The 17244-nt window shown below is 39.8% G+C and overlaps 5 protein-coding genes across 9 annotated transcripts; 2 read left to right on the top strand and 3 right to left on the bottom strand.

Annotated features, from left to right (window-relative positions):
• Nucleotides 1-22: 22 nt before the first annotated feature.
• On the bottom strand, nt 23-1338 carry LOC103840725. The gene is given in 2 exon segments (XM_009117246.3): nt 23-611; nt 614-1338. Coding segments are annotated over 2 exon segments (1074 nt in total). The 5' UTR covers nt 1287-1338; the 3' UTR covers nt 23-210.
• A 159-nt stretch (nt 1339-1497) lies between these two features.
• On the bottom strand, nt 1498-4042 carry LOC103840724 (serine/arginine-rich splicing factor RSZ21). Of its 2 annotated transcripts, XM_009117244.3 has the most exons (6): nt 3908-4042; nt 3712-3819; nt 3538-3626; nt 3192-3402; nt 2700-2864; nt 1498-2368 (listed from the first exon to the last, which is right to left on the bottom strand). In XM_009117244.3, exons 2-6 carry the CDS (start codon nt 3798-3800, stop codon nt 2362-2364), a joined length of 561 nt encoding a protein of 186 aa, XP_009115492.1. In that variant the 5' UTR covers nt 3801-3819; nt 3908-4042; the 3' UTR covers nt 1498-2361. The 2 variants fall into 2 exon arrangements, with proteins under 2 accessions (XP_009115492.1, XP_009115493.1); XM_009117245.3 differs by lacking the exon at nt 1498-2368 and having other exon boundaries at nt 2696-2864.
• A 2148-nt stretch (nt 4043-6190) lies between these two features.
• LOC103840721 lies at nt 6191-9370 on the top strand. 2 transcript variants are annotated; one of them, XM_009117239.3, is made up of 7 exons: nt 6191-7080; nt 7157-7237; nt 7313-7489; nt 7823-7993; nt 8080-8295; nt 8377-8465; nt 8551-9370. In XM_009117239.3, exons 1-7 carry the CDS (start codon nt 6990-6992, stop codon nt 9223-9225), a joined length of 1500 nt encoding a protein of 499 aa, XP_009115487.1. In that variant the 5' UTR covers nt 6191-6989; the 3' UTR covers nt 9226-9370. The 2 variants fall into 2 exon arrangements, with proteins under 2 accessions (XP_009115487.1, XP_018510313.1); XM_018654797.2 differs by having other exon boundaries at nt 6194-7080; nt 7157-7234; nt 7307-7489.
• Nucleotides 9311-11124, bottom strand: LOC103840723. Of its 3 annotated transcripts, none has more exons than XM_009117240.3 (6): nt 10931-11124; nt 10688-10858; nt 10377-10541; nt 10086-10286; nt 9909-10006; nt 9311-9842 (listed from the first exon to the last, which is right to left on the bottom strand). In XM_009117240.3, exons 1-6 carry the CDS (start codon nt 10983-10985, stop codon nt 9411-9413), a joined length of 1122 nt encoding a protein of 373 aa, XP_009115488.1. In that variant the 5' UTR covers nt 10986-11124; the 3' UTR covers nt 9311-9410. The 3 variants fall into 3 exon arrangements, with proteins under 3 accessions (XP_009115488.1, XP_009115489.1, XP_009115490.1); XM_009117241.3 differs by having other exon boundaries at nt 9322-9842; nt 10434-10541; XM_009117242.3 differs by having other exon boundaries at nt 9592-9846.
• Nucleotides 11125-11226: 102 nt separating this feature from the next.
• LOC103840720 (AP-1 complex subunit gamma-1) lies at nt 11227-16949 on the top strand. Its single transcript, XM_009117238.2, has 18 exons — nt 11227-11487; nt 11712-12014; nt 12097-12238; nt 12342-12515; nt 12679-12858; nt 13330-13484; nt 13687-13777; nt 13888-14051; nt 14178-14232; nt 14324-14446; nt 14532-14627; nt 14762-14889; nt 15080-15184; nt 15295-15548; nt 15661-15906; nt 16009-16184; nt 16271-16369; nt 16536-16949. The coding sequence occupies exons 1-18, from the start codon at nt 11456-11458 to the stop codon at nt 16629-16631; spliced, it is 2619 nt and encodes an 872-aa protein (XP_009115486.1). The 5' UTR covers nt 11227-11455; the 3' UTR covers nt 16632-16949.
• The last annotated feature ends 295 nt before the right edge of the window (nt 16950-17244 follow it).

Below are 17244 nucleotides of genomic sequence, written 5' to 3'. Positions count from 1 at the left end.
TGGCCAAGATAAGGAACATTGATAGGTCAAAGAACAATACATTAAAAGGTAACGACTTTAAGGGCTTAAACTCAAATGTTAATGGCCCTCTTATTGTTGGATAGAGTAAAGCAAATGTGTGACAAAAGATGGCAAACTTTACTACAAGGAACGCAAATACGATCAGACCAAAAGTATGTAGATGGGTTGGTGATAGAGAAGCTATTTCTCTTACTTAGCAAGAGCCTTAGCTTTTGATCCAGTCTCCACGTCACACTTCTTTTCCAAAACCCTAGTTCTACAATCGCAGTATAACACGACACTAGCCACCCACTTGATTATATTCCCAACACAAATCAAACCCACATAGAAACTTGTGTATAAGACTCCATTTTCACTCGAACTCTCGCTGAATTTGAGGCATAAACACGGTATCCTCATCGCAAGAGCGAATAACAAGAACACAAGCATCACCCAGAGACCACTCTTCTCGTGTCCTCTTCCATAGTAAGAAGACAAACTTAAAGCATCTGCTCCATGGATGCCTTAACCATCTTCTTCTTCTTCTAACACGGAAACAACCAAACCCATGTTCCACCCTGCACTCCACTTGCTGAACTTGGCAAGCAAACTATGAAGACAGCACCGTGAAAGAGAGCCATCACCGAGTCGAACAAGATCCTACTTAGACTTAGATCTTCTTCGAAGCTGCTGCGTGTGGTATAGCTGCCACCATCTTCTCCAATACTAATGTAATAGTAGTATGAGTAATCACCAACTCTGATGAGAGAAACTATGTACAAATAGTTCGTTGCTGCAAAGAAGAAACCGAAGAAAACAGAGGTTGATATGAGGAGGATATAGAGAGATGTGATCAGACAACCTTCTATTCTCTTCCGACATATCCCCACGGTTCTCCGAACCAACTGATTGAGCCCTAACGGTTCCTCTTCGCTTGTGTAGACTAGTGAAGACGCGGAGACTATGGTAGTGGTGGTGAGGAGGTCTAAGAGGCTGTATGGGAACAAGTAGAAGAGAAATGTCTGGAGAAGCAGCGAGATCAGGTTCTTCAATAAGGCATGGTCTCGAGGAGCGGTGTAGTAGTAACCCCAAAACTTGACTTCTCGAGAGAAGTATTCAGAAGCGACTAAAACGGTGGTTTGGAGAGAGAGCTCGAAGAAGATCAAGAAACAAAAGAGAGGGAGAGAACAAATGAAGAGGAAGAGAAGGAGGTTTATGTTACCGCAGAGTAGCTTCCTTGCTCGTTTGAGTACATCAATGAACTCGAGATTCTCCTGAATCTTCATCTCCTTTTGCGATTCTCTCTTATTTCTCACAAAAGAAGAAGATGGGGAGGTCACAGTTTGTGTAATAATGTAGTTGATAATGCATCTAACGGTCGTTTTCAATTAACGTCGACTTAAACGTTGACGTTGACTTTGTCCACAAGTCTGGCTACAATTCATTCTCTCAGAAGAAGAATATTCATGTGGTACGTATGATAAAGGAAAACGTCAGTGGAAAACCAAATCATGTTCACAGAAGACTTGTACATTTTCACAAGCAATACAAAAGGAAGGATGCACAAAGGATTACATGTAACTTCAACTAACCCCCAAAGAAAGATTAATAGTACCAATAGATGTGTGACAAAAATGTTGAAAACTAGAGTGACCAAAAAGTGTTCAGAGAAACTAAGTGATGTGTAAAACTATTGGCGTGGCGAGCCGAGACCGAGGTAGAGGAAAGGGCAGGGTGACAAAACAACTTCGTCTCTTTCATTAGAAGCTTGATTGCAGATCAAGGTAAGAATGATGAGTGAAGAGCAATGCAATCTTTTAAAAGTAACAACAAGCAAATCTAGCTGATGATGGTTGAGATGATGATGATGCAGATTGATGGGTTGAAGATGACAAAGCTAAAGTTGTGGGAGACTAAGATGCAGCGCAGCTGCCGAGAGATCCCAGTATCTTACCAGAAATCATACCTCACAAGAAAGAAAAAAGTGAAAACACTTGAATCTTTTAGGTATATCACACGGAAGAGATAAGAAAACTGTATGCAACAAAACACACCAGAAGCATATATATAGATGGATGATATGAGTAATATTGTAGTCAAATAAAGCATGAAAACGACCTTAGGGTTCAAGCACGCTGAAGACAGCAAGCCAAGACGGTCGACAGTAGTCCAAGATAACAAGAACAAGATAGAGAGAGCCGTTGGAGAACGGCTTGAAGGAGAGTTCCAAATCACAGAAAAGTCTAATAAGACGCCACAGAGTCCATGCTCAACAACCAACCCTAGAAGAACTAATAGCATAGTAAACATATCCTAACGGGCACAGCAACACTCATCGTTCCTTCTTCTTCAGTAAGAGTCTCACACCCTGCAAGATAGATGCGAAGACAATATGAGCCACCGACAAAAAATGGGCCAATCAAAGAATTTTGATAGAGGAAGTGATGTTGCAGCAGTTCAGCTGCTCAAGCAGCAAACATCCCCAGTTATGACCTACTGTAACTAGCCTAAGACTGAATGTGGTCGAGGTGAAGCCTATTGTGTTAGCTTAGACTATCTAACTTTTAGAGGGATTCACAAAAATGAATGTGATAAGCCTTAACAAAAATTACTTTAAATGTTTATTAAGATTTGGAGACAATGCCGATGTTGAGAATGTTTCGCACTATCAATCATATTAAGGAAACTGGTGAACTTACCCATTGGCATATGGTGAACGTCTGCCATAGGGCGAGTCTCTGCGGCGAGGAGAGTCACGTCTTGAGCTACGATACGGTGGTGGAGATCTGCTGTAGCGGCGAGGTGGAGGTGGACTCACACTGCGACGCCTTGGAGGAGACCTTCTTCCACGAGGGCTAATGCTCCTGAAACAAGATGGATTCCACAGTATGCATTAAGTGCTTCTACCAGGATGTTATTTAAGTAGCTCGGTAAGAATGACTAAAGTCATGTTCGTTTAGTTGCCGCAGTTTTCAGCGTCGGCGTCGGTGTCAGCGTCAATAAAAATAGTTGTTGTTCGTTTTGTAGACGCCGACGCAGTGTTAATCGCAGACGCAGATTTTTTCGGCAATCGACGACGCAGTACCGGCGTCAATGAAACGAACAAGAGTTTATTAAAAAAATTGACGCCGACGCAGCCGCAGGTAGCTGCTTCAACCAATGAAACGAACAGCACTTTAGTTAAAACTCACCTGCGTCCATATCCATAATCAGGACTCCTACGACGAGGGCTAGGGCTTCTACGCCTCCCATAGCCTCCTCTACCACGGCGACACTCCCTAGCAAAATGACCAGGCTCTCCACACTCATAGCACTTGGAGTCCTCAATACCACCACGACGGCCACCACCTCCACGACCTCCCTTATCTTTGTGAGAAAGCTCCACACGCCACCCGTTCTTCCCTGAAGACCATGTCTCAGTTGTTAACAAAAGAAACAAAGTTACAATCTTGCAATAAAATTAAAACAAAATCAAAGCAACAAGATAGCAACTAATCACAAACGTATGAGAGACGTTTAATTGAGATCAACACTGACCATCCAAAGCCCTGATTGCATCCAGAGCATCTCTTTCATCATCGAACTCGAGGAAAGCATAGCCCGGTGGTCTACGAGCTACCCAAACACTGCGATTTGATCTCAAATAGTCAAAATTAGCCAAGTGTTGAGAAAACAAAAGTGACTAAAAGTGTAAAAAGCTCAGAGATTTACTTGCGGAGGACGCCAAAGATCCTGAATTCATCTTCGAGTTCCCTTTCGGTGACACGAGGGTCTAGATTCCCGACATAAACTCTCGTCATGTTGCAAAATCAGACAAATCTGAATGAAAGGAAAAACCCCAGAAAAGGAATTGTCAGTTACAGGGACTTGCTGAGACGATATTGAAGGAGAAATCGAAGTATGGTACCTGAGAATCGAGGTCTTACGGCGGAGTGGGGAAGGTGTATTAGGGTTCAGACTTGGGAGAGGAAAGAGAGCACGAATGTTTGGGGACTGATAAGTTGATTTAGTTAGGGGCCGTTTGTTTCACCATTTGTCATTTTCATTCAAATGATTCATTTGTATGATCTATTCAAATGATCCATTCAGATTTTTGTGATTGTTTGTTTGTCCATCCACATAGCTCATCTAGATGAATCATCTAAATGGATCTTATGTTTGTTTCTTTATTTTCATTACCATTCAAATGAGTTTAGCAAACAAATTACCAAAATACCCTTATGTTGATTTAATCATATGTTTGACATTAATTTTAACTATATTACATTTAATTATTTAATTTATATATTTACATTAGAATTATTTCAAAATTAACGAGTTTTCTTTTTTCCGGTTTAAGCGGGAAAACAAGATTTTTCAGTTTTAGCGGAAAACAAGATTTTTTGGTTTTGGCGGGAAAACGAGATTTTTCGGTTTTGGCGGGGAAATACAAATTTTCGGTTTTGGCGAGAAAACAGGTTTTTTGCGGTTTTGTCGGAAAACACGTTTTTGGCGAGAAAACACGTTTTTGCGGTTTTGGAGGGAACCACGTTTTTGCGATTTTGGCGAAAAAAACGCATTTTTGCGGTTTTGGCGGGAAAATGCGTTTTTGCAGTTTTGGCAGGAAAACGCGTTTTTGCGGTTTTGGCAGGAAAACATGTTTTGGGCGGGAAAACATGCTTTTGATGTTTTGGCGGGAAAATGCGGTTTTGGCGGGAAAACGCAGTTTTAGCGGGAAAGCACATTTTTGCGGTTTTGGCGAGAAAACGCGTTCGGGAAAACACGTTTTTGCGATTTTGGCGGAAAACGTGTTTTTGCGATTTTGTCGGGAAAACACGTTTTTGGTGGGAACACATTTTTACGGTTTCGCGGGAAAACAAGATTTTTCGGTTTTGGCGGGAAAATACAAATTTTCGGTTTTGGCGAGAAAACACATTTTTTTGGTTTTGGCGGGAAAACATGTTTTTTTGGTTTTGGCGGAAAAGTACGTTTTTGCAATTTTGGCGGGAAAGTACGTTTTTGCAATTTTGGCGGGAAAACACGTTTTGCGACTTTGGCGGTAAAACATGTTTTTTTGTGTTTTGGCGGAAAAATGTATTTTGGGGTGTTGGCGTGAAAACATTTTTTTTTTGTGATTTGTGCATGAAAACATGTTTTTCAATTTTTGCGGGAAAACACGTTTTTGCAATTTTAACGGAAAAATATTTTTGTGCAATTTTAGCGGGAAAATACGTTTTGGGGTTTTGGCGTAAAAAAATAGTTTTTAGCACAGGAAAAAGTGTTTGTAGTTTTGTCAGTTTTCGTTTGTGACAAAAATGATTTTATTTTTAGGTTTGTAATTTGTGAATTACATTAGGGGCATAATAGACTTTATACCATTTTGAATGAACCATCTCCATTCAAATGATCCAAATTGGTTCAGCTGAATGGACTTTAAAATTAAGCCTAAATTTCCAAAAGTCATCCGGATGATCCATTTGAATGAATTGCACTTTTAGTACCTAAACAAACAAAACTCTCATCTTCATCCAGATGATCCATCCAAATGGAGAAACAAACAGGCCCTTATAGTGAAATAAGTTTACAAGTAAGTCCCTTCTTCGAAAGAACTTTTCACAAGAAGTGTGCTGTTTCACAAAAGGTAACATTAAACCCACACTCTTGGAATATTTCATTTGTGTAGTTTAATTTTGTTTTTTTTATTTGAAACAAGTTTAATTTTAGTTAGAAATCTATTTACAATATAGAAATTCTTGTAGAAGTTACTACTTTTAAATTTTTTGGACATGTTTTTTTAAGAAATAGAAAGACAATAGTGCTATGCAACAACTTTGGATTGAAGACACCATGAATTTTACTTTTTGAAAGAGATAGTATACACTTGTTATAATGATGCCATAAGTTTCATGGTCTATATTTGGACATAAGAGAGCTAGTTTTGGCAACAAAAACTTACATCTGCAGTATTCAATTGATTCAAGAAATCAGTGAATCAATACTACATCTTTCTTAGTGGTTCATTTGCTTCTTAAGGATATATATAAAGTTAACATATTTTACAGGGGTCATCTAGCTAAAATTTACCAATAGTTACATAGTTTTTACAGAATTATACAAGTAAAATTTTTTTAACAGAAAATCCACCTGGGTCAGTTGACCCATGTGCCAACACTGTGGCTCCGCCACTGGATGTGTATAGGAGATGATAGATCAGACGAGGACATGTTTGAGAGCATATTAAGCACAGTGACAAACCCTGACCTCCCAATGCGACCAGAGATCTTTGCATGCACAGTGGGAAGAAAACCAAACAAAGCCAAGTACTTCTTAGATGATGTCTCTAACTTATTGAAGCTCCTAGCAGGACTAGCTACTGGCCTACTGCATCGAGCAGCTGCATGCCTGAGCATCAATAAGAAACTTCTTCCTCACATACACATGTGGCGCATCATTTGATACCAAAAAAAGAAATGTAGTGTGAGTAACCAAAAAAAAGAAATTATTTTTGTTTTACCAAGCTTGGGGGATGGTGTTTTCTTCTACCTCTTTCATCTCTTTGTATAGAATCATCTTTTGAAGATCTCAATGGTGGTTTGTATTTACTCGTAACAGAGTAACCAAATGAACAAGTTGGTTTTGTATATGAGTCATAATAATCTTGTGAGCATTTTCAATCACACTAATAGATAACACTCTCCCTTGGACGTTTGTTACAACGTCTTCAATATCATGCTGCTAATAATTTTTGGCATTAAAAAAAGCTGTTGTGCCGACGTTTGATGACATGACACGTGTGTCGCTCGTCTACGTCTCTCTCTACTTTTGTTGTCTCACTCTCTCTCTCTCTCTCTCCAACCTTCCTTCCTCACAAATTGTCCCTACTTCCTTCACCACTTACACCATCACTGTTTCCTTTGATAACCATTTCCTCTCTATCATTCACATTGTTCTCTGTTTTTAGATATGAACTAGGGTTTTAGCTCTTCTCGTCTCTCCCGAAACTAAAAGTAATGAAAAGGGACTACTTTCTGTTTCTGGGTGTCATCATTCTCCTCTTCTCTGGGCTTGTAGCTTCAGCTCCTTCATCAACTTCACCCGCGAGTTAGTCTAGTCTCACTCTGTTTTTTTCTTTCACATTTTTCGATCTTTACTCACATTATTCATCTTATTTCCGCAGAGATTGTTAGTGGGTTCATCTCAAATCACGGAACTTCCCTCATGAAATGGCTATGGTCTCTCAAAACCACCTCCAAAACAGGTTCCCAAAACTACTTCATCCTCCTCACTGATTAAAGTTTTGATTTTTATCTAACTTTCTTCTTCTTCTAATCAGCGGTTTCCACGAAGTCGATGGTGAAATTCGAAAATGGGTATTCAGTGGAAACAGTATTAGACGGAAGCAAACTCGGTATCGAACCTTATTCTCTCCAGGTCTTACCCAACGGCGAGCTTCTTATTCTAGACTCCGAGAATAGCAACGTTTACAAGATCTCATCTTCTCTTTCCTTATGTAAGTTTCAACTTTTTTCCCTATTTCGAAACTTTGGGTTTGTGTGTCACATTGTTGGTACTGTTTGATTTCGCGTCAGCCGACGTGGGTTTTCAATATTTGATGATCGTGTGAAAGGATTGTGTATACGGATGGAATCAACGTATTTTCTCTACCCTTCACGTGGAAAAAGATACTATTTTTCTTACCTAATCGCTGTACACTCTGCACATGGACTTATAAACTTATTGCTGTTGTAGCTTAAAAAAATGTTGAAAATTAGGAGATTTTTAGATGGTCAAGAATACAAATCAATGCTTTTTTAACTGTACCATTAACATTGCATAATGGCAGATAGTAGACCAAGGCTTGTTACTGGCTCACCTGAAGGGTATCCAGGTCATGTGGACGGTAGATTGCGAGACGCGAGGTTGAACAATCCAAAGGGGCTTACTGTGGATGATAGAGGGAATATCTATGTTGCAGATACTGTCAACAATGCTATCAGGAAGATCAGTGAAGGAGGTGTGTTTTTTTTCCTGCTGTTTTGTGGTTTGCCTTTTGGATAAGTGTTATCTCGGATTTGAGAGAGAAAAAAATTGTAATGGCAGGAGTCACAACCATTGCTGGGGGGAAAATAGTTCGTGGGGGAGGAGGTCATGTGGATGGTCCGAGCGAAGATGCAAAGTTCTCAAATGATTTCGATGTTGTGTATGTTGGAAGCAGCTGTTCCTTGCTGGTTGTTGACCGTGGAAACCGAGCTATCAGAGAGATCCAACTCCATTTCGATGACTGTTCTTATGAATATGGAAGTGGCTTTCCTCTTGGTAAGGCTTTGATATGTCTCATTCCCTTCCTGAATCATCTTATATCTCTCAACTCAATGCTGTAATTTAAAAATGTTGCAGGGATTGCTGTTCTTATAGCAGCAGGCTTCTTTGGTTACATGCTGGCTCTGGTGCAACGTAGGCTCGGTTCTATCCTTTCGTATCGTACTGTAAGTGTTCCAATCGCATCCTAACATCTTAAACATTACCATCTTCTGCTGTAACCAGCGTTTTTGGCTGTTGTGTTTTACATAGGATCAAGAAATATACAAAGCCGTTCCTGATCAAAAGCCTTTGAAACCAGTCAGACCATCTCTGATTCAAACCGGAGATGAGCAAGAGGAACAAGAAGAAAGCTTCCTCGTGCCGTTACGGGTATTCATGTCGAATGCTCGGTTGTTTTTAGCGGAGCTGTTCAGTGGAATGTATCCTGGTCTCAAAAAGAAGCAGACAGTCAGCTTCAGCTTCAATCACAAAGAAACGAATCATTCTTCTGCTTACAGCACAGCTCAATGGCCAATTCAAGAGAGCTTTGTGATACACAACAAAGACGAACCACCACCTCCTATTGAGACCAGAAACCCCACTCCCAAAAAGACTTACCCTTTCATGTCCAAAGACGCAGAGAGTATTCAACAGCTTCGCAGGAGCCGTTCCTTGTTCAGAAGCTTGGACCCTGAATTCCAACAGGAGCAGCAGCATCACCGTAGGCATCACTCAACTATCCCACACACTCATTATGAGAGGATCAGTGGGAAGACTAGTGAGATTGTTTTTGGACCGGTCCAGGAGCAAGACCAGAAGCGTGTGGCAGCAGCAGGTACTGCTAAGCCTACAGAGTATGGAGATCAGATGGATAGTCACCAGAATCTTCATTACAGAGCACACCAATCTGTGAGTTACCCATACGGTTACTATTCCTATACATAAGAAGAGCATTGTAGCTTGGGTACAGGTGGGGTTTGGGATTTATTTAACAATTTGGGGATGTGGTTATTTAGATTTTGTAAGAAAAAGTAGCAAACCTTAGTAATTTATTTCGTTATATAAAGAAAAAGACGAACACTTCCATAAAGATTCTTAAGCAAACGTTCAGCACACAGGTACTTTAGTTCCTACAACACAACATTTACAAAAGATGTAGCAGTGACAGTTTCCTGATCAGTGCGCTCTTCGGCATTATTAGTTTCTTCAGCATCATCAAACGTAATCAGATCCATAAGATCATCAGAGGGTTTCAGAGAAAGCTGCGGATGTGAGTGACTTGGGGGTTCAGGATCAGGCAAAGAGACTGTCTTGTCTAAAACAGCTACATTGTTGGGCTGACAGATGAAGAAAAGAGGAGACACCATCGACCATACTAATCTACTTATTGCGGAATACATGAGGGAAAGGTGAGAAACGATCATCATAACTAGTCTACTTAGTAGAGAAGAAAGGGTTGATCCAGCGACTAGGTTTCTAGTGTAGGAGAAGAAGGTCCGAACTTGTTCCCCCAATCTGATTAGGAGAAGCTTCCATGTCGACGAGAGGTGGTTCACTTCTTCCTGTCTATAACGATTTGGTTAAGAGAATCTCAATATGAAGTTCATACAGTTAAAATATAAACTTACATGACGAATGATGTAAGGGCGAGAAGCAAAGCCAATGGCTACACCGAGAAAGCATGAAAGGGCAATTCCTATTGACCAAAGAGAGTATGTCCCTAAATCTGAAAACATCAAAAGAAGAACCGTTGAAGTTTCTATAAGTAGAGTGTATCAAAGATTACTGGAAATAAACAAACATACTAGAATGAGAGCTTTGGAGGCAATCCTCTTCCTTTAGATTAATCTGGCGGATCCTTTCGTTTCCATGATCAGAAACAAGCAAACAACATCTTTGAGGAACAAAAGTTATCTCGAAATCACTAGAGAAAGTTGCATTCTGTGCTGGTCCGTCTCTATGTCCAAACTCCTTTGAGATTCCTCCAGCAATGGTGGTTACATAACCTACAAAGTCCATTCAAACAAAAGATCAATCTCTTTTCTAACCAAACTGCATTGAAGCAAAGAGGCACACAGTACAAATGGATTAAAAACCTGAAGAGCTGATCTTGCGTATAGCTTTATTGTTCTTATCAGCAACATATACATTCCCTTTAGCATCCACAGCGAAACCACGCGGCTTGCTGAACCGGCTATTACCAGCTTTACCATCTAAATAACCGGGATTCCCATCCCCAGCAAACCGGTTTATCACACTATCTGCACAAACACACACACACATCTGAAAATCTCCATTTAAAGATAGTAAAGTTTAAGACTTTCACACACACAATCATCCACAAACACAGTTATGATGATCCAATTCATAGATTGATACAAAAAGGGTTTGCTTTGAGTGTGTTTACCTACGGACAGAGGAAAAGAAGTAGTGTAGAACGTGCTTCCAGACGAATCAAGGACGATCATATTGGACGATCCTGGTAGAGCATGAACCGTGTGCGGATTCAGACCAGACTTGTGACCATCAACCACTGTAGTAACCTCGTACCCGTCTTCTAAAACTTGCTTACCCTCGACTGTATGTAAAACAGAATCAAAACCATGAGAATAAAACCTCAGAAAAGCAGTTATATCAAATGAACACTTACCCAGATAGAAAACCAAGAACGAGAGGAGGAACATGGAGGAAAACGACCAAGCCATGTCGGAATCGATGAGGGAATTGAGAAAGCGACTGCGTGGATCTCTTTTACTTAATGTTGCTGCTTAGCATCTTTAAAGTTCATTCCTTTTACTGAAGTGTGACTCGCACTTCTTCTTTGTGTAGAAAAAATAATCTGCTGCGGTGAAGTGTAGGGAAGAGAATTTTGGAACAACCAATTATATTTAAACGGCCCAATAACGGCCCGGTTTGTTTTAAGACTATTGACGAAACGTTGCCGTTTTAGTGTAAGCTAAAGTCATGTTATACAAAAAAAAAAAAACGAGCATTGTCGTTCATCGAGATCCAAATCTCAGTTTCGTTTTGATCTCTCGTCTTTGATCGCTAGTCGGAGCTCCGGTAACGGATCCGGGACAAATTCGGCGGAGAAATCTGCTTCGCGGCTAACTTGATTTGTAGATTCTTCCTAAAGTTGCCGGCGGGCGAAGGGACAGCTCTTCCACACCCAATCATGAATTCAATTTTTTCCGGTACTCGTCTAAGGTAATTGGATCCTCTTCATTTCTGTTTCACGTAGTTTGTTATTGATCAACGATGCACAAGTGAGAGGAGGATTTGAAGAAATCGAGCTCGTTCATTTGATGATTCGATTTGATTTTTGGCGTCCTTTTGCTTGTTGTGTTTGGAAGTCAGATCAGTTTGAAAATTTACGTAATTGTATTGAATGATTCTGAAGTTTAGGGTAACATGTGGATTTGATTTTTCAGGGACATGATCCGATCCATAAGAGCGTGCAAAACAGCTGCGGAGGAGCGTGGCGTTGTGAGAAAAGAGTGTGCTGATATCAGAGCGTCCATTAATGAAAATGACCCTCACGATAGGCACCGGAACCTCGCCAAGCTCATGTTCATACACATGCTGGGTTACCCTACGCACTTTGGGCAGATGGAGTGCTTGAAGCTTATTGCATCTCCTGGCTTCCCAGAGAAGAGGATTGGTTATCTCGGGCTGATGTTGCTTCTTGATGAGAGACAAGAAGTGTTGATGCTCGTCACAAATTCATTAAAACAGTATCCTTTAGTATTGATTTTAATAGCGTGGCCCTTTGTATAGTGATAGATTTGTTCCAATTTAGCCTTAACTCACGTGCAGAGATCTTAACCACACGAACCAGTATGTTGTAGGGCTTGCGCTCTGTGCTTTAGGGAATATTTGCTCTGCAGAAATGGCTCGTGATCTTGCGCCTGAAGTAGAAAGATTGATCCAGTTTCGTGACCCTAATATCCGTAAGAAGGTGAAGTGTTTTCTAGTTCATATAGATATGGTTTGATGGAGTTTTGAGCGCTGTTGGTTCTGTTCCTTCATTTCTTTGACCATTTATGTTGTATTATGTGCAGGCGGCACTTTGCTCCACTAGAATAGTAAGGAAGGTTCCAGATCTTGCAGAGAACTTTATAAATGCTGCTTCTTCCTTGCTTAAAGAAAAGCATCATGGGGTTCTTATAACAGGAGTTCAGCTTTGTTATGAACTATGCACGATCAATGATGAAGCCCTAGAATACTTCCGAAAGGTAGCTCCATTATTTTCTTTAGACATGAGCATCGCCGTATAGTAGTTTAATGTTCTATGCGGAACAACCGTATCTGTACACTCTATTACTTGTATGATGCGTCTGTGTACTACATTTCTCTGCAGTAAATTTCCTCTCTCTTGTCTCTCTGTTGTATGTACAGAAATGCACGGAGGGGCTGATAAAAACTTTGAGGGATATTACAAATAGCGCATATCAGCCTGAGTATGATGTTGCAGGGATCACAGATCCTTTTCTTCACATACGGTTACTTAAGCTCCTGCGTGTTTTAGGCCATGGTGACGCTGATGCTAGCGATTTGATGACTGACATACTTGCCCAGGTTAGTCATAATTTAGCAAGTGATTCTAGATCTCGTTCACCATTTTCGCATTTGCGATGTAATTCCCGTAGGAACCATAAAATTTGTCTTTTTTTTCTTTTCAGTTGCAGTAAATATATAATTTGGAGAAATGTTGTAGGAATAAAAAATGTGTATGATAGCTATGCCATCTCATGTGCTGGAACTTATTTTGTAGCATAAGTGGGAAATAAGTTTCTTTAGTTGATAGGGGTGCTCGGATATCATTTTCTTTGGTAGATATGAGACTTGTTAGTACTGAGATTACTTGGACGTTTAACCAGATTGAAGCTTTACCTCTTTTGATGCCGCTTCTGTTACATGCTTTGTTAAAATCTTTTCAGTTCAGAGTCAGGGATCTAATGTAGTTTACATAATCTTCCAGGGTCCTTGATCCTTACTGTTATGATGATGAGAGATGTCTTTATTTTAGTTGGTTTCATGCTATTGTAGGTGGCCACAAAAACTGAATCAAACAAAAACGCAGGAAATGCCGTACTCTATGAGTGTGTTGAAACAATCATGGCCATTGAAGACACCAGTAGCTTGCGTGTGCTTGCTATCAATATCTTGGGAAGATTCTTATCTAACCGCGACAACAATATCAGGTTCGACTCTACCTCAATTTATTATATGTTGAGAACTAGCTTGCTTGTTTTTTTCTGTCTCTCATCTTGTCTGGTTAACTCTATGAAGCACATTGGGCTCTTGTTATCACCCAGCGCTTCTTTCTTAGTATTCGTTTTATTTTATGTTTTCTCACTCACAGACATGTTGATTTCCCCTTATATCATATTCTCGTTCTCTCAGATATGTTGCATTAAACATGCTGATGAAAGCAATCGCGTTTGATGATCAAGCAGTGCAAAGGCACAGAGTTACAATCTTAGAATGTGTTAAGGTATTGTTTTTATAACTACCAGAAAAATATTTTTAGAACAACTGTATGTAATAGTTTTCTTAGAGAAAGAATACATATTAACTTACCTTCTGCTTCCATCAACAATTTAGGACCCAGATGCTTCCATCCGGAAAAGAGCTCTTGAGCTCGTTTCTCTTTTGGTAAATGAGAACAATGTCAAACAACTGACAAAGGAGCTGATTGATTATTTGGAAATCAGCGATGAAGATTTTAAGGAGGATCTTAGTGCGAAAATCTGTTCCATTGTTGAAAAGTAAGTATTCTGTTTGAGAAAGTGAAGAACCACTTGCTTTTACCCCTTTTTATGTTCAAGACTAGAGGTGTGAGTGTCTGGTTAATTGGATTTTATGTTGATTTGTTAAGAATTTCGATAATGTAGGTTTTCTCCAGAGAAAATCTGGTACATTGATCAGATGCTCAAGGTTCTGTCGGAGGTATGGATTGAAATGCGAGACATCTGCCTAGCTCTTTTTAATTGCTTTTTTTTGTATCGGTCTTAACCTTACTCCTATTCCATGTTAGTAGGCTGGAAAGTTAGTGAAAGATGATGTGTGGCATGCACTGATTGTTGTCATAAGCAATGCATCAGAGCTTCATGGATATACAGTCAGAGCATTATACAAAGCAGTCCTGACATATTCGGAACAGGTATGTCTTATTTTTCTTATGTTCGATTGATCCATTTCAATTAATGTAATCCTTTCTAATATGGTTTCTTTGAGATTTCAAACAGGAGACCCTTGTCCGAGTGGCGATTTGGTGCATTGGGGAATATGGTGATTTGCTGGTTAACAATGTGGGGATGCTTGGTATTGAAGATCCAATAACGGTGAGCATTACCGTACCAATTTTAATTCATTATTTCTCTATATGTGATATGCAGATGATCTTGCTTCTTGTTGACGCTTGGGATTTCTTGTTGACGTAAAAAACATGCAATGACTGGTTGACTGCCTTGGGCAGGTAACGGAAAGTGATGCAGTTGACGTTGTCGAGGATGCCATTACTCGCCATAACTCAGATATGACTACTAAAGCTATGGCATTGGTTGCTCTACTGAAGCTGTCATCCCGCTTTCCTTCTATCTCAGAGTATGTTCGAGTTTTTCAATCTCAGTGTGTGTTTTATCCCAACTCGTTTATCTTATATCTGTACTGAGTATATGAATAGTGAATTTTGGCTGTCTACCAGAAACTGTAGTGTGTTACCTTCTGATACCTGTTCGTTCGTGTCCTCAGCTCTCTTTTGCTAACTAAACAGTTCTTTAAAATTCAATGGCAGGAGGATTAAAGATATAATTGTGAAGCAGAAAGGGAGCCTTCTCCTTGAAATGCAGCAGAGAGCTATTGAATTCAATTCTATTGTTGACAGGCATAAAAATATCAGGTGGTTAAATAAATTCCATCTTTGCCTTTTCGTCATCCATCTTCTAGTGTATTTTTTAAAAATTTCTCTCCCCCTCAAATCTCATGAAAACGAGGTCTCTATGCATATAGGTCTTCTCTGGTTGAGAGAATGCCGGTGCTAGATGAGGCTACCTTCAATGTGAGGAGGGCTGGCTCTTTGCCTGCGTCAGTTTCAACAATGGCCAAACCTTCAGTTAGTATTCCAAATGGTGTTGCTGCAGCTCCACTAGTGGATTTATTGGACTTGGGTTCTGACGATATCATGGCTGCACCTAGTTCATCTGGTGCAGATTTCCTTCAGGATCTTCTTGGTGTTGACTTAGGATCATCATCAGCACAATCTGGTTAGTTCTTTGGCGTCTCTACAACTGTTTTTTTTTTCATTTTATGGTGTACTCAGCTATGATATTGTCTCGAATGAGCAATCTTTTCCTCTATGGCATTGCAATGTTTCAGGTGCATCCCCGGGTCCAAAAGCCGGTGCAGATCTGTTGATGGATATTTTATCAATTGGGACACCTTCTCCGGCACAAAACAACACATCATCAGTTGATTTGTTATCAACAGCTGGGATTAACAACAATCCTTCTAATGCGCTAGACACACTTTCTTCACCAGCTCCACCTCACATAGCCACGTCTGCTTCTGCTGGTGGTATGTTTGATTTGTTAGATGGTCTTTCTCCAAGCCCATCGAAGGAAGGTAAGAAAAAAGTCTATTATGTAATCACTGAAACAAAATCTATACAAATCATTGAAACTCTTTCACGAAGATGAATAACTTTGTTTTCCTCGTTGATTGCAGCAACCAATGGTCCAGCATATCCACCTATTGTTGCATACGAGAGCAGCACCTTGAAGATTGAGTTCACATTCTCAAAGCCATCAGGGAACCCACAAGAAACAAATGTCCAGGCCACTTTTATAAATCTATCTCCTGATACTTTCACAGATTTTATCTTCCAGGCTGCTGTTCCAAAGGTCATTTCAGTTTTCTTTTTTCTCGCCCTTATCATCCAGTTTTCAAAATTTTCTTTAACATTGTCTTTCGTTCTTTTAATCTCCAGTTCCTCCAGCTGCACTTGGATCCAGCAAGCAGTAACACACTCCCGGCAAGCGGTAACATCACGCAGAATCTGAGAGTCACTAACAGCCAGCACGGCAAGGTATAATAAACACTTCCTCTGTTCAGCTTCCTTTTTTTAATTTTTTTGTCTTCAACATTCAGTTTAGCACTCGATGATCAAGAACTCAGTATATGCTCATATAAAGATTGGTTGACCTCTGGATTAAGTGACTTAACACTAAATTACTTTAATGTTTATATGGCAGAAATCTCTTGTGATGCGCATGAGGATTGGGTACAAATTGAACGGAAAAGATGTTTTGGAGGAAGGACAGATCAACAACTTCCCTCGTGGGTTGTGAGGCTGATTGTATTTTCAGCATAAGGAACTTTGAGTATTTATTATCAGCATCCCTATTCCAAAAAAAAAAAGAGAAAGAAAGATATGTCTTACCTGAGCAGCTGACGCAACAAAATCAGCTTTTATCTTCCTACTTTTTTCATCCGTTTCCTGAAACTTTGGCTTTGTTTGGGATTTGAGATTCTTCATGTTTCTTTTTGAACAAAATTTCACATGTTTTTGAGTCAGAAAGTGATGGAGGAAGCACACAAGTTTGTCTCGTGTATAAAACTTTTAAAGAGATTTGATTGCCCACTTGATGTATTTCTAGTTACAGCTTCGTCTTTGCACAAAAAGATTTTGTATTTTATTTGCTAATTTACTGGCCAATGTAATTATGCACTTGCTCGGATATGATTTTGAAGACAAACTGTGGCTTCAGAGATCATTGATACCTTCATGAGTGTTCTTTCTTGAATGCTCTTTTGGAGCATAATAACAAATAAGGGTCATCATTATTTATACCTACCAATAATGATTCCATCCCATTTTTGGATGCTCTTTACAAGTATCAAACCCCACCGAAGATATAAAATTTGACTTCTCTTCTTTTATTTCAATTTCATTTTTATGTG

This window comes from Brassica rapa, chromosome A09 (assembly GCF_000309985.2).
Source record: "Brassica rapa cultivar Chiifu-401-42 chromosome A09, CAAS_Brap_v3.01, whole genome shotgun sequence".
Lineage (NCBI taxonomy): Eukaryota > Viridiplantae > Streptophyta > Magnoliopsida > Brassicales > Brassicaceae > Brassica > Brassica rapa.
Note: the sequence above shows the minus strand (reverse complement) of the source record. Positions and strands in the feature narration are given on the sequence as shown.

Coding starts and splice junctions, on each gene's coding strand:
- LOC103840721 (XM_018654797.2), top strand. CDS start 6,990: ATGAAAAGGGACTACTTTCTGTTTCTGGGTGTCATCATTCTCCTCTTC. Junction 7,490..7,822: donor CTCATCTTCTCTTTCCTTAT/GTAAGTTTCAAC, acceptor GCATAATGGCAG/ATAGTAGACCAAGGCTTGTT. Junction 7,994..8,079: donor CAGGAAGATCAGTGAAGGAG/GTGTGTTTTTTT, acceptor TTGTAATGGCAG/GAGTCACAACCATTGCTGGG.
- LOC103840723 (XM_009117240.3), bottom strand. CDS start 10,985: ATGGCTTGGTCGTTTTCCTCCATGTTCCTCCTCTCGTTCTTGGTTTTC. Junction 10,542..10,687: donor TTCTTTTCCTCTGTCCGTAG/GTAAACACACTC, acceptor GTGTTTGTGCAG/ATAGTGTGATAAACCGGTTT. Junction 10,287..10,376: donor ACGCAAGATCAGCTCTTCAG/GTTTTTAATCCA, acceptor TGGACTTTGTAG/GTTATGTAACCACCATTGCT.
- LOC103840724 (XM_009117244.3), bottom strand. CDS start 3,800: ATGACGAGAGTTTATGTCGGGAATCTAGACCCTCGTGTCACCGAAAGG. Junction 3,403..3,537: donor TGCAATCAGGGCTTTGGATG/GTCAGTGTTGAT, acceptor CATGGTCTTCAG/GGAAGAACGGGTGGCGTGTG. Junction 2,865..3,191: donor GATTATGGATATGGACGCAG/GTGAGTTTTAAC, acceptor ATCTTGTTTCAG/GAGCATTAGCCCTCGTGGAA.
- LOC103840720 (XM_009117238.2), top strand. CDS start 11,456: ATGAATTCAATTTTTTCCGGTACTCGTCTAAG. Junction 14,052..14,177: donor ATCTGTTCCATTGTTGAAAA/GTAAGTATTCTG, acceptor TCGATAATGTAG/GTTTTCTCCAGAGAAAATCT. Junction 16,370..16,535: donor CTAACAGCCAGCACGGCAAG/GTATAATAAACA, acceptor TTTATATGGCAG/AAATCTCTTGTGATGCGCAT.